The sequence below is a fragment of the Aulonocara stuartgranti genome (genome assembly GCF_965226115.1).
Source record: "Aulonocara stuartgranti genome assembly, chromosome: 22".
NCBI classification, from domain to species: Eukaryota; Metazoa; Chordata; class Actinopteri; order Cichliformes; family Cichlidae; genus Aulonocara; species Aulonocara stuartgranti.
Genome location: NC_138957.1, coordinates 9,577,038 through 9,591,212, shown reverse-complemented (window position 1 = coordinate 9,591,212; position 14,175 = coordinate 9,577,038). Strand labels below are relative to the sequence as shown.

Genomic DNA, 14,175 nt, shown 5'->3' with positions numbered 1-14,175 from the left:
GCGGCAAGGTACTATATATGTGCAAGAGTCTGTAAAATATAGTTACTACTACTAGTTAGCAATACATTTTATGATTTCAGTTCACATTTGAGGAAATTCACACATAGTTTGGTACCAATTCTTTTAACATTTTAGCTGCACTTCTTTCTTTTGGGTCTTAATTAAAGACTAGCCTCTAAACTGTCTCTGTACTAAGTGTTGCTCCTCATGGTTTTGGCTTCTGCTGAAATTGTAGACCTGCCATGCTGAGTGAATTGTCTGTCAAAAGTTTAAAAACACTAAACAGTTGTTTTGGTTTGCATCAGATCTAATTTAGGTCTTTCTGAGCTTTCTAAGCACTACCCCATGAAGGAACCTCAGGAGTGACGACGATATTTTATAATGATACCCAACAGTTGTAGAAATACTCGAACCACAAATGATGCAAATGCTCTGCCAACTTCAATTTAATGATTTCTTGTTTTTTTCTGACTGTGTTTTGCTGTGCTTTGTCAACAGATGGAATCAGTGTGACGGGCTTACCAATCTCCAGTCCCCTCCGCCAAGTCCTCAAACCCAGGGCTGAAACCAAGCCCGTCGGCAGCGAGTCCAGCAAGGCTGAGTACAGCCACATTAAGGTGACTAAATAAAAGCCTCTCTGAAGTGCGTGGGGAAGAAAGGAAACCTTTGCTCAGTTCAAAATGCAAACAGTCTGTTTCTTGTGCTTTCTGGCTTGTTGTATGGTTTAGTGAAAATCCATTTTCATCCTTGTCCAATCTCACTGCACCTTTTCTCAAATGATAAGTATCTCTGGCTAGTTTCTTTACTTTCTTACTTTGCCTCTGTCTCTCTTCCTGTTCACACCAATAGCTCTGTATACTGTGTGTGCATGGTTTTGCACAATTTACTGTCAATTAGACTTTCTTGTAAATGTCTGTGGAAGCAGTGTGTTTATGTGGATGGTAATACATCTTGGCTCCTGATGCACTCTGCTCATTGAATCTGAGCTGTAGACACGAGGGGAACATCTTGGGTTTTTGTACAAAAATAGCAAGAGTGAACAGGAGAATAAATTAGACTAGGTAATAAAGAGTGGTGGAAAGGAGACCGGCAGAATGAGAATGCACAGGATCAGCAGGGGATGTAGTTTCACTGAGGACTTGTGGGTATCTAAAGGGTAGAAATGGGCGGTCTGACTGAGTCTAGTTGCTGAGGGTTCACCTGTAGCACAGCAGACACCTGCAAGTGTGGAGACTGCATTGTGTTGCCTTTGAAAGTCACAATGCCACAATACCTGTGAAAGCTTTGTCCTGTATGAATCATCCAGAGAGAAAACCTATTTTGTTTGATGTTCAGATGTGCTACCGAACACACCTTTTCCATTGAAAAGTTTGATAGGATGATGACTAATTGTTGGGAGGGGGAAAAAAAGAAAAACCTTTTTTCATAGTCTAAGCCTTGGTGAACTTAGAAGCTTCTGCAAGGACTTGTCTAGCACTTACATTATCTTATAAAGGGAAAAAATGACTGGGCCAAATGATCGTAGATGAACAAAAAGTGGATATTGTGCTTTATACTATATTTCTTTAACTTAATGTAAAGATTTGGTTATACTGTATAATGCAAAACTGCTTATTATATTTTTTTGTGTGTTTTGTGTGATTAATGGCCATCTAAACAGAAAAAACTTACAACAAAATGTAAACTATTTTTGATCTTTTTATTAAGTATATACAATTATTAATAGTTGAAGCTCATATCATACATGGCCAAGAATTTAAGAAAATGAGGTTGGTGTATGTATAAATAATTCCTGTTAACCAGCGTTCAGGCTTCAGCCTGCTCTAAACCCTTGGTTTCAATTTTTGGTGAGAGAAGAAATTCCTAATATATTCACCTCAGATGCAAAGCTTTAGCTATGAGCAAAGAGGCCCCACCCACCTGTTGTTCGAGCTGGCATGAAGGGAGGGGAAAGGAAAGTAAACAGCTTTTTTCAGACAGGGGATGAACTGAGGGACTGCACCAGTGCCCAGGATGAGATGCATGAGGATTATTTGGGATCATGCAGAGTAACTCCAGCAGAGACAAAGAACAAAAATATGGAGCTGGAATTTAAATGACAGGATATCTTTGTGTTTTGAGCCTTTTTGTTTATGGTTTGGATAATCTGCAGTGCAAGGTCAAAAGCAGCTGCAATATTAGTTTGTTCAGAGAGAACATCTTATCAAAATTCTATTTTAATTTTCTGTACTTCCTAGACAGAGTTTTATGTATTGTTACGTTCCCCTGGGGGGGTCTAGGCGGTGAGGGGGGAGTAACAAAAGTGACCGGGTCAGAAAAAGGAGTCAAGGAGGCGAAACAGTAAAATGAAATAGTTTTATTGAAGTAATTCAACTAAAAGAGACGGACAAGCCGCTATCACCATAAAAGTAACACAAACAAAACTCAGGCGTTGGTCAGTAATGCCAAAAAAGTCAAAAGGAAAACGCAGCTCACCAGCTGGAAACCACAAAACACAGCTCACTAGCTGGAAACACCACAAAACACAGCTCACTAGCTGGAAACACCACAAAACACAGCTCACTAGCTGGAAACACCACAAACACTCAGCTCACTAGCTGGAAACACCACAAACACTCAGCTCACTAGCTGGAAACACCACAAACACTCAGCTCACTAGCTGGAAACACCACAAACACTCAGCTCACTAGCTGTACCCACACAAATGGCACTCTGGCCCAGAGCTCACCCTGCTCTGGGCTTAAATACCTTTAATTGCTGATGGGAGTCAGCTGTACAGGAGGGAAAGGTGGCACCTCAGGCAGGAGGTAGTGGGACACGCCCACACAGGCACCCTCATTAGAGAGAGAGGCCCTGCTAGGGCTGTAACACCCCCTCCCATAAATGCAAACCCATGGTTTGTCAAATTTACGAGGGGCTTCGAACCATCACGTGTGTGTAAAACTCTTTTTGGATTTGCTGGATAAGTTGTTAAATATCCATTGTTTAAGATGGGCTGGACATTTTAATCGGTGGTTAGGCTTATTAGAGGCAGAGTTTGATTCTGGGTTTAAAAGCAGAATATGGTGCACGAACCTCCATAAAAAGACAATTACAAAGAGACTCTGGTCGTGCTAGAGTTCTGCCTTTGAGCAGGTTGTAAGGACGTGAGCTTTTTCTTTTCTTTCTTGTAGATGTATTGTTGGACATGCAGTAGACACCAGAGTGATTCATTTCACTGTGTGCACAATAGACGCCTATGCCTGCATGCTATAGCAAATTTATTCTGGGTTTGCAGCTGTATGACTCATTGTTGTTATAGGGTGTATTGTTTTCAGCACTTTGACTCAAACCTACAGGACCCAGCACACTTTTAATGCATTTTGACGTACAAGGGAGGAACAGGTATGGCATTGTTCAACATCCCAGCAAATAAGTTGGGTTGAGTGGATTCTATCATTCTTGGATGACTGTACACCCAATATTAACTGTGATTTTTCTAACAAGCTGTGTGTTTGTATGTCTTGAAAGCTTTCAGTCAAAATCGGGTGTGGACCATGTATGGACTGCTTAAGAGGCACCGTTGCTGTAAAAGTGGACAATCCAGAGTCTGTTTCACGCATTTCCACCAAAATAAAACAATAAGAGTGCCAGCATCAGTACAACACCACAACAATCCGTCACCCAAAGTTGGACCCACCGACTTCTTTGGCTTTGGAAGGGGTTAGCACAAATACTTTCCCTAGGAAGTTACCCCAGCTTCTGCTACATGTTATATAATAATGAGCTCTGAAACATGCAGAAATGTGGGTGGGTTCCTTAATGACAGAAACAGAATTTGCTCGTACCGACTCCACGTTGATCAAAACAAAGCAGCTGATTTGTTTTCAAGTGCACTCTGCTAAAGTTCATTGGCTTTAAAGCTTTAATGGCAAACCACAAGATTTTATGAGAGCAGCTTTGTTGTTTTAGTATTAGCAAACAAGCTAACATAGTAATAAATCTGTTTGATTGTAAGGAGCAGTCAAGCCCAGTTGGTTTATTTTGAGTAAAAAGGAAAAAGATTGCTTAAGCCATTAGATCAGTAGTGGTGACCATCAGGTAAATGTATTCCTTTAATATACAGATCTATATTGACATGTACGCTGTTTATGTTTTTATAGTCTCTTTCATATCACTGACCTCGTTATGACACCAGAGAGAGGGGACATAAAAGGTTCATGAGCTGCACGGCTTACTGTCAGTCAAAAGAATTTGATTTCACCCCTTGACACAGGATGATAGAGGACGCCATCCCTAAAACAGGCACTCTGTATGACGTCACCAATGTAAACGCTAAGTAGACTCAAATAAAAATCAAAGCAGAAACAGGAGGATATATGTGTAAAAGCACCCATAGAGGTCAAGTTTGGTGTGTAACATCTCAGACTTTCTTGACGGACATTGAAATTTAAACATGCTTTACGCAACTTTAATACCCCGTAGCATCAACACGGAACAGCAATTACATACATTACATAACATACATTACATAGGACAAAGGCTCACAGTACAAGACAGATTCCAGCATAAAGGTAGGAAACAAAGGATGATGTGGCTTCAGGAAGTAGAGTGAACAAGCAACCCAGCTAGCTGCTGCTGCATTGGGTTGGCAAGAAATTTGTTTGCGTGAGCAGATATGCTCATGTTTGTGAGACAAAACCCGGTTTTATCCAGCGAAGCCTCTACCAACTGGAATTTGATCAGCGTCGAGGGGACAAGAACAGCCAACATCAGAAGGACATTGAATTCATTATTGATTTGGGGGTCACATCTGACCCTGAGCTGCTCTGTTTTGGCTAAAGTTATTTAACATTAGCTCACCTGCTAACCTGGATAAACTGTATAAGGTTGGTCTTTTTTCCAAATTCATTTAAAAACTTAAATTCCAAACTTGCCATAACCATATTCATAGTAACTAGCTTGGTAACGACGACCCATTTGAACCTCATTAAATTTTACCCTTTTTTAGCCTTTGCATTGACAGCAGGCATTTACTGATTTTAACCATTATGCAGTTGCACAGATATTGCAGAGAGCCGAATTTGGCGCTGAGCACAATAATTGCTGTTATTAAATCCAATCTGTGGTTTTATGGGATTGTCCAATATTGATATTTTTGCGACATGGTTGTTTCTGGGAAGCAATTTATGCGTGAATGCCAGCAGCGCTTTCTTCCATATGTCTTCTCTCGTCCATTCGTCTTCTCTTTCTATATTGGTAAGACATAGTAGCAACCCACATGAATTCACAAACCCAGTGAAGAAGTGTTTACATCGTAGAAACTTTAAACATTGCTATTGTAACGAGATGGCTTTCTAACCATTTGATCATCCTTTATGAACTCTCTCCATGTTTTAGTGCCTTTTAGCATACAGCTACTGTTATATGAATACTGTTAATTCGTCATTGTGTGTGCGTGTGATTGGATGAGAGAGAATTTGTATTAGCTGATAATAACGGTTTTTGGCCGGGGGATGGATGGACAGATGCACCGGAAATTGAAACCCTTCTAGCCAAACTGGCTTGGCACTACAGTACCCTGTTCTCTGTGTATCTCCGTCTTTGCTGGGCCAGTGAAGTGTGAATTTGTTTCTAACACCTATACCAAATTTGTCTACTATTAACTGACAGGCATATGCTTCTACACGCTTTCTTCAATAAATCATATTCCTTCATGTTTTGTAAATATGGTCAATGTGTTTATCTGGCACTGTTGTGTTTCTTGGCATGAATATTTGCAGACTATGAGTAAGTGCAATCAATCATGACTGATCTGTATTCAGCACAGGAGGAGTCCACATGTTTATCTCACTGACCTTCCATCGCTCAATCTTAACACCTGTTTTTCAATGCTTCTACCAAACTGCAAATGCCTGTGGGCTTGAAAATGTGTGTGTGCTGTCAGGGTGGAATGGATCCACAGTAGGTGAAGGAGACGTGGCTGCTGGGATGTGCCGTTTTTCCCGATTATCTTCAAATCTTCAGGCACTCATCTCCTGCGAGAGCGAGGGCATGTCCTTAACTGGGTTTCCTTGACACTGTCAATTACTTTACTCACCTCGTCACCATAGCTTTATGCTTCAGTCTGTCCTGAGTGGGAGTCCATCACCTCGTGAAGCTCAGTTCTATTTGATTGTGGTGCCAGAACCTTGGTCGTGGACACAAACATCTGATGTGCTTGTCTCTGTTGAAAACATGAAACTTACTTGGAGTGGGAGCAGCTGCAGAGTTTTTTGTGTGGATTCTAGTGTAGGGTGACTTGAGTAACAGTAATCCCACTTTTGTGATTGTGCATGACTCTCTATAACACCGGCTGGTGTGCAGTCCAGTTCATTCACTTAGCCCTCCTGTGAACCTTTCTTTGGCGCTCGCTCGATGTCATCAGGGGCATTTCGAGGGGAAGCTGTGCTACAGAAATAGGCTGGCCCCTCAGACACGTTCGACGATTATCTTCAAAACGCCAAATGTCCGGCATGCTGTGAGACTGCATCCAGTGCAATTTTGCTCTCCTGTTCATAATGCCACATTATTGGAGTATAGAGATTGAGGTTAGAGTGTAGATGTATGTGCTCCTCTGAGGGAAACATTCTAGGACAGAAAGCTTTTACCGGGCTTCCTTGTGCCAGAATCAGGGGTCTTAGAGTGCACAATTTTCTGTGCGACTTGCACCTCCTAACCCAGCCAAATATGAAATGAAATAGTCTCATTGCAGGTGGTTATTTGGAAGACATTTCTGCAGTAATGTCTCTGATAGGGGCTCCCAAAGTGGATTTGATGCTCAGAGCCTTTTCTATTCTCTGCTTATACTTTATGTATAATTGTGTCTGTTCAACAATTTCACTGTTGGTTTATAAAGTAAACCTCATTCCTGATCTGTAGCTTCCTGAGGTCTTCCTGAGTAGCTTCACAGTAATAATGTGAAGGCATCATTCTGATTATCAGTTGAATCAACACCTCTAAAACAGTTCAAACAAAATATTAAAACCTTAAAATACTAACATTTTGTTCCTTCTAAAGAATGACTTCGTTGTCCAGCTACAAGCAAGTCGTTTTCACCAGCTTTCAGTGGAATTGTCCACACATTCAGGACCCTCAGGTGGCTTCGGTGAATTAAGAGACTTCAGCAGAAATGATCCGAACCAAAGAAACTCGGTCTAGGCCTAAAACCCGCTCTATTTGTCAGATTTCTTTAGCTGTGCCTTAGTCTTCCACTGAGTGAAAATGATAGCAGCCTGTAGCCTATAGATTTGCACTTGGATAATGTTTTTGTGAAAGAATAATAACATCTGTCAGGCTGGAATTGTTTGTGACTTCCTCAGCATGCTAATGCAATAGCCAGCATTCTGTCTGCACAGCTATCTGCTGTTTCTGTGTATTGAGTCTCTTTGGATCTGAAGTCTTTTCTTTCTGCTTTTTGATCATTTCAATTAAAAAAACTATTCATTATTGGTTAGTTTTAACTTCATCATGGTCTTCTCAGCTCAAATAGGACTAAAGTCCACAAAGACACTCAACAGCAGTTGTGTAAAAACACTACGGTGTCAAAGATTGTGGCTACATAATCACAGACAGTGACAGAAGAGTGCAAATGACAGCTTAAGTTTAGAAAAATCAGTTTAGCAGTTCAGACTAAAAAAAACAAACAAGGGAAAATAAGTTAAATGGTCTGAAACATTGTTACAAACATTCACTCATGCTTATATTCACAACAATGGAAATTTTAGATTTTTGAATAGGATGTAAATGAAAACCAGACAACACATGACACACATTTCAAACACGTGCAAACATGGGTTCAAATGGGGTTCAGCTCATGTGAATATTTAGTTAAAATATCCTCAAACTAGTAATACTGTGTGAGGTTGTGGTTATAAACATAAATCTAGATGATTCTGTATCCGTTAATGTAGAAACACTCGTTAGTTCTTATGAGTTTAGGAGCTAAATTTTCGAAATCTCTTCAGGAAGCATCGACTCAGCAAACTTCAAAAACCTTTCCAGGATTTATTCTTTTTTTGTTACCTTTTGAACCTCATAACACACCATTACTATGTCATAACTTGAGCAAGGTTTTATTTATTTTCAGATTGTCGGTAAGTCCCAGACACACACATATTCCAAGACATTCATCTTAAACATCCTGGCAACAAGGAAAATTGAATCGTGCTTGAGAAAAGCTAATGTAAGCACTTTTGAAACCGTAGACGAGTGTGCCTATGGCTGTGTGCAGTGAGAAAGAGCTATGCCTTTGGAAAAGAAATGCTGTCCAACACACACACACAGTTGGTTGAGTGTTGGGGGTGGGCGGGCAGAGCTTCTTCAGGCCTAATCAAATCCAGTAGAGACAGTCAGAGTCGGCTTGCTGCCTGCCAACCAACCTGCCTGCTATTTTTAGAAGCCCAGCCCTGCCGATGGCAGTTCAGCTCTCTCCACATATCTCTCGTGATAGAGATATTTATAACTGCCACAGTTGTCTGCCCAAGTGTGAAACTCCAGCTGAACAACTGAATGATTTTCTCCTCTGTGGCGCAGGATTAAAAATATTCTTTCTTATCTCTCCCCTTTGGCTTATCCACAACCAACTTTATGTTCAGTTGTATAGCGCTTTGGGTTGAGATTTTTGAAGACTGTGTGAATTTAGCTATAGGATGCTGTGCCTATGGAAGAAATTAAGCATTTAAAGCTGATTGCAGGTTTGTGTCAGGCCATTTTCCGCCAGATGTGGCATTTTCTCACTCTTTTTTTGTGTGCTTTGTTTTAGCAATGGGTGTCTAGAATGACAACTGATGCATTAATGCGTGTCACCACAACCTGTGCTTACCTTAGAACTCCGTCCCATCATGCTAAACTAAGCTCCTTGCATATAGCTTCTTTTTTTTCCTGCTGTTTTTAGTTATGTGACAACCCCAAGATTTATAGACTCTGAAACTGGTCATGACGCTGGGAATCAAATCTGAAATGACTGTTAAATGTTTCCAAAGACTTCTGAAAAATATGCGTTTGTTGTTTCAACCCACTGTTAGTTGCATAAGCTATGTAGTTAGACAAAATGCTATTTGCACTGACAATCTAAAAGACTGAACTCTCTCGTGTCTGATTTGATCATTCCATATCACACCATAAAATTTTGGAAATCCACTGCGAGACAAAGTAGAAGCCTTCACTTTGTTAGAATTTAGGTTGTGTTTTTCAGTTAACATGACATTAACAGTTGGGCGCCTTCCATTTATTTAGTTAAAATGTTGGATAGTAGTTAAGTCAGATGAACTGATATGGCAACTGTTCAAGACTAGACACCGTCTGTGAGCAACTGCTAGCAATGCAGAGACTATAGCATTGTGACAGTGGAAATTAGTTATTAGATTATCATAATGTTTTTTTCCCCAATCTAACCACTTATTGTTAGTTACTATTGCTGCCATAGACGTCATACTACAATGACCCTGAAGTTATAGATGAATCCACGTCAGATAGCATGCAAATTTATCTAAATGGCACTCACCAGTGTATTGAAAATGAATGAATGGGATGTTTAGTGTTGGCCAAGCAATGGCATCTCACCAAGAAATCTAAAAGTGCAGCACAAAGTGAACATTATTATCTCATCTTTACCTGAAGGAGCTTTTTCAAGATGAGCACAATTCATACAATTCAGCACAGTTAATAACACGTTTTCTTTCCGGGCTATCCATTACTACCGGTCTTTATCCAAAACGCTAGTTATTGACGTCTATAGAAAATTGCACGTCTTAGCAGAGAATGTGAGTTGACGCTGCAGTGTCACTCCCATGAGAAGAGTAATGTTAGTCGTTCCAAATATTGACTTTAAGCTCATTAGAATTGTACAGATGCTGCTTTTTTTGCTTCATATACTGTATGTCTATGTGTGTTTGCACGATTCAATAAATCACTGCACCTATTTCCCCACCTTTTTGTTTTGTTTTTTTCCAAGGTGTGGCTCGAGGCTTTTTGCCCAGTACAGTAACTAATGCTTATTACAAAAGCTGAAAAATGAAGTACTGTGTTTTTCACTTCCAGGGCTCCACACTGGTGTAATAACAGAAAGCTTTGATATCAAAGCTCACTTTGGTTGTAAACAAGTCGATAGCGTTTTATTCACAGAGACACAGGATAAAAGCAATAATTCAGTCAACCTATGATTAGGCTTCCTGTGTACCCAGACATCTTGGCTTTGGCCTCTGTATCATGGTGGATAGTATCAGTCTCTGAAGGCTGAACTGAACTTTACTGCGACAAAGAGAAAAGATTTTGTAGACTTTTGTGAGCATGCTGTTGATGTCCATGATCATCATCTGTGTTTATGCAAAATGTTCAAAGTGAACAGTTCTCAGGTGTTGGTTAGATTTCTAACTGTGGTGTTCTTGAGAGTTGAGGGAATGTAAAATAATGGAGACTAACCAAAAGGCATAATCATCATGAGCTGTAAGTAGACAGAAAACCCGCTCACTGCGCAGTGTCATTGGATTTGTTCCTACAAGCCATTTATTTCCCTGTGCTTCATTTACCTGTTGGCACTACACAGTCGTCACTGATTGTGGTTTGAAATCCTGCCTGTGAACCACAGCTGTGCCCATAGCACCTTTACTTTCCCTACTTTATCAGCATATGGCTGCCTGTTGTCTCCGGGCTGCAGCAGGTACATCGCTCGTGCCTCAGTGCGAGTTGACGTGAGGAAACATGAGCGGGGAGAAATGGGAAAATAGATGGTGTTGGCTGGGGGATGTGTCACCAAGATGTAGTGTGGACGCCTCCAGAGATTTCTAGATTTCTTATTATATTTTATTTTGCCTCTGTTTTGCTCTTTGCTACAAAAATGTAAGCAAGACATGCTATAGACTCTTTCATGCTCCAGGTAGCGGTTTGATGAGCTCATAATTTACTGCATTTCCTTCTATATAAAATACAAACAAAACAGAACTACAGTTGAGTGTGAGCCTTGTTTTTTACCCCCTTTTGGTTGTTTGCCTTACATGTAGCTTTTTCTTTAAAGGTTAGTGAATGCATCACTCATTAAGTTAAACCTCTGAGCTTTACCCAAGTGAGAATCGTTTATATTTGAGCAAACTGTGAAAGGGAGAACTTGATTTCCTCTGAGAGTCATCAAGCCTGTTGCTTCAGAGGAAATCTTTAGAGCCTAGTTGCAACATGCAAAGGGAGCACCCATTTCTAATAGCAGAAACATGAGTCATCTTATTCAGTATTAGCTCTTTCATCCTGGCTGTGCTCGTATATAAATGCACAGGGAAGACTAGTCGGTGTCATTCATCTTTTCCCCGATGGCCTGTCACGGCTACGTTAGTGCTAACGCTGTGATTTGGGACCTCCTGTCTCTAACTGATGGCCAAATGATCTGGTCCATTAAGACATGTTCCCCAGGGACATCTGAGTTTTGTATTCTTCTTTCTAATTACTACTCATGTAAAATGCACAACTCTGTCTGAGCTCCCAGGCAGCTTTTTATTAGCTAAGCAACAGTTGGTCGACTGGCTTGTCCCCATAGATTTCTTTATTGGTATTTTTGTCTTCTATCTTTTAATAAAAGAACCTAAACATAAGTATATGTCATATTTAAAGTGATGGTGAAGAAATAGAATGTGCAAATAGGATTTAAATGGTAAAAATATTTCTCAAATCTGAAGTCAAATTTGTGTAAAGATTAACCTTTAGGCCAAATTGGTTCTACATAAAAACCAGGGAGGTTTAAATGGAACCTGTTACACTCCAACACTCCACTTTGGCAATTTGTTAGTTCCAGTCATACCAGAAGTATATAATGAATAGAATATTTAACAGACCAGAATGTGACGTGAAAGCTACAGTTGTAAGAGTTTTCTTTTACTGCACTTTATGGACTCCTGTGAAAATACACCCATGATTTAAAAGCTTATAGAATCACGTGTAGCCACAAACCTCTCTCTCACACGATCTTTGTTACAACGTTGCTTCAGTTCATTGAGGTTTGTGAACATTTGTTTATGCACAGTTCTTTTAACTTTCCACTACAGCATTTCAGTTGTGTTGACTTTGGCTGAATCCTCTTCTTGATCAACACTTCAATGTTTTTTTTTTTTTTTTCTGTGCTTGGCATCATCTTCCTGTTGCGTTTCCCAATTTTAGCCAAGCTTTAGCTTGACATTGACTCCAGAATAATTTGATATATGGAGTAGTTCAGGTCCTTTAAGGTCCTGTGGCTTAAAAAAACAACCCAGATCATTACCTACCTATTTTCTGCTGTGCTCATGATCAATCTTCTGCTGCATTTAGCTGTTGGTCAGATGGTCTCACATCTGACTCTAGAATATTTTGCTATACTGATGTGTTCATGGTCATCTCAATGATCGGTGCCCAAGTCCTCTAGTGGCAAAACAAGGCTGACTCGTCACACGAAACACAGCAGCTGTTTACATTGTACAGACAAAAAAAATAAAATAAATAAAAGCACCTCATCTAGCACCTAGCACTACTGATGTGTGTTACACATCAGTGAAATGTATGAAAGTACCTTGACGTAAACTTTATGGATGTTAGAATGGTGGATAAAAGCGGTGCATGAGCAGCATAGATCTGAGCAAGGTGTTTGCTGTCTAACCCATGTCATCCAACCCAACTTCTGAAAAAAAGTGACAGCCCAATTAAATATGGAAACATTTACTTTTAAGTTAATGTTTTAATTGGCAGGTTATGAATTAGAAATGACCTCCTACAGCAAGGAGGAGTAACAGGCCCAAAAATATCAAAGACAGCACAACCCGCTGTGATCAAGTAAATGAAGCTCAGTGAAAAACCGCCCCAAGAAGGTCACAGTAAAGTTTTGTTTATTAGCTTGGTGTTCATGTGTTCGTTTGTGAGTGTGAAATTGTTGGTATATGCAAGCCTAGGGGGTGAAATTAGTAGAGAATCAAGCGTTTCATCATGCTTGCTGGACTTGAATCCATGTGTGAAATCCAGTGAGGCAAGCCAAGCGTGGCTCCATATGCTGCTCGTGGTCAATGACTGAACCGGTGTCAATCAGATCACCTTTGGATGCACCAAAGTCACCCTCAACAGGATGTTTGTGTAGCAACTGTGCTTCTGACAGGTCTTTGTTGGCGAGTTATTTGTTTATATTTAGTGTGTGTGTGCATCAGCATGCAGTTTATAATTTGCTCTCAGCTCTTCAAAGCAGGTTTCACATCTTTTGTGGTCGACTGCTGCTGATAACTTATAAGAACAGCAGTGGGGGTCCAAGGTGTTATGAGAGGCTTCTTCTCGTAGTCTCTCCAGCTGGTAAATGGTGTGACACCTGTACTGGACCACAGGGTTACATAAAGGAGCAGGCGTTTGGTGTCTGAGGCACCCGTGGGTCGTCTGTTTACCTCTGATCACACATGAACAGAGGCAACACTGCGTGTGTGCAGTAGCCAGCCTGCATCTCATACAGATGCAACTCTGTCCCTGAGAAAATGCAGTGCTGCTGTTCATCCTCTTTCCTTTCCTTACATGACTCACAACCTATAATCAGATTGAACAGTATGTAAGCGAATTAGTCAACACTCCGACAACAAATCAAATTACTCTGGATGAAATGGTTCTTTTATCATCCACAGGAAGTACTTACACCCATGAAGCAGAAACACCTGGGTTTGCATTGTATGAGTAAGTGCCCAAATAATATTGACAATAGCTACGGATTAGTTTACTGTCTAAATTTAAGACCCTGTGTGTAGAATTCACAGGCAACAGTTGGCCACAATAATAATAGCGATTACGAGAATCGTTATAAAGTTGTAACTACTTTTTATGAAACTTGGTAAATGATTATTATATATATATATATGAAACATAGATAGTTCTGTTTGAGTAACTGAAGCATGTGAAAAATCTTAAACATAATGACTTGATTAAAGATTATTCATCTAAGAGTGTATACAGAAGTGGCACAGCAGCATTGTTCCATTGTTACAGCTCCATTTTTTGGAGGACCATGATGACCCTGGTGTTGTAGCCAGTCAGGGAGCTGTGATTTTAAATATTTGCACAAGCGGTACGCAGGCGTTTCCCTGGTAACTGGGTGTTGTTGGGTGAGGATGCAGAGAGAGCGAGAGAGAGCGGATTTGTGAGCAGGGACAGTCCTGAAGGGTTTCAGCGAGCTCA

At 40.4% G+C, this 14,175-nt stretch overlaps 1 protein-coding gene across 4 annotated transcripts in view; it reads left to right on the top strand.

The window, feature by feature from the left end:
* The window catches only part of trappc9 (trafficking protein particle complex subunit 9), a 233,478-nt gene that overhangs the window by 89,262 nt on the left and 130,041 nt on the right, over positions 1-14,175 (top strand). For all 4 annotated transcript variants that reach the window (XM_082521363.1, XM_082521361.1, XM_082521362.1 and 1 more), the window contains one exon: positions 499-617. In XM_082521363.1, the coding sequence (XP_082377489.1) occupies positions 499-617 (119 nt within the window). The remainder of the gene's footprint in view (positions 1-498; positions 618-14,175) is intronic.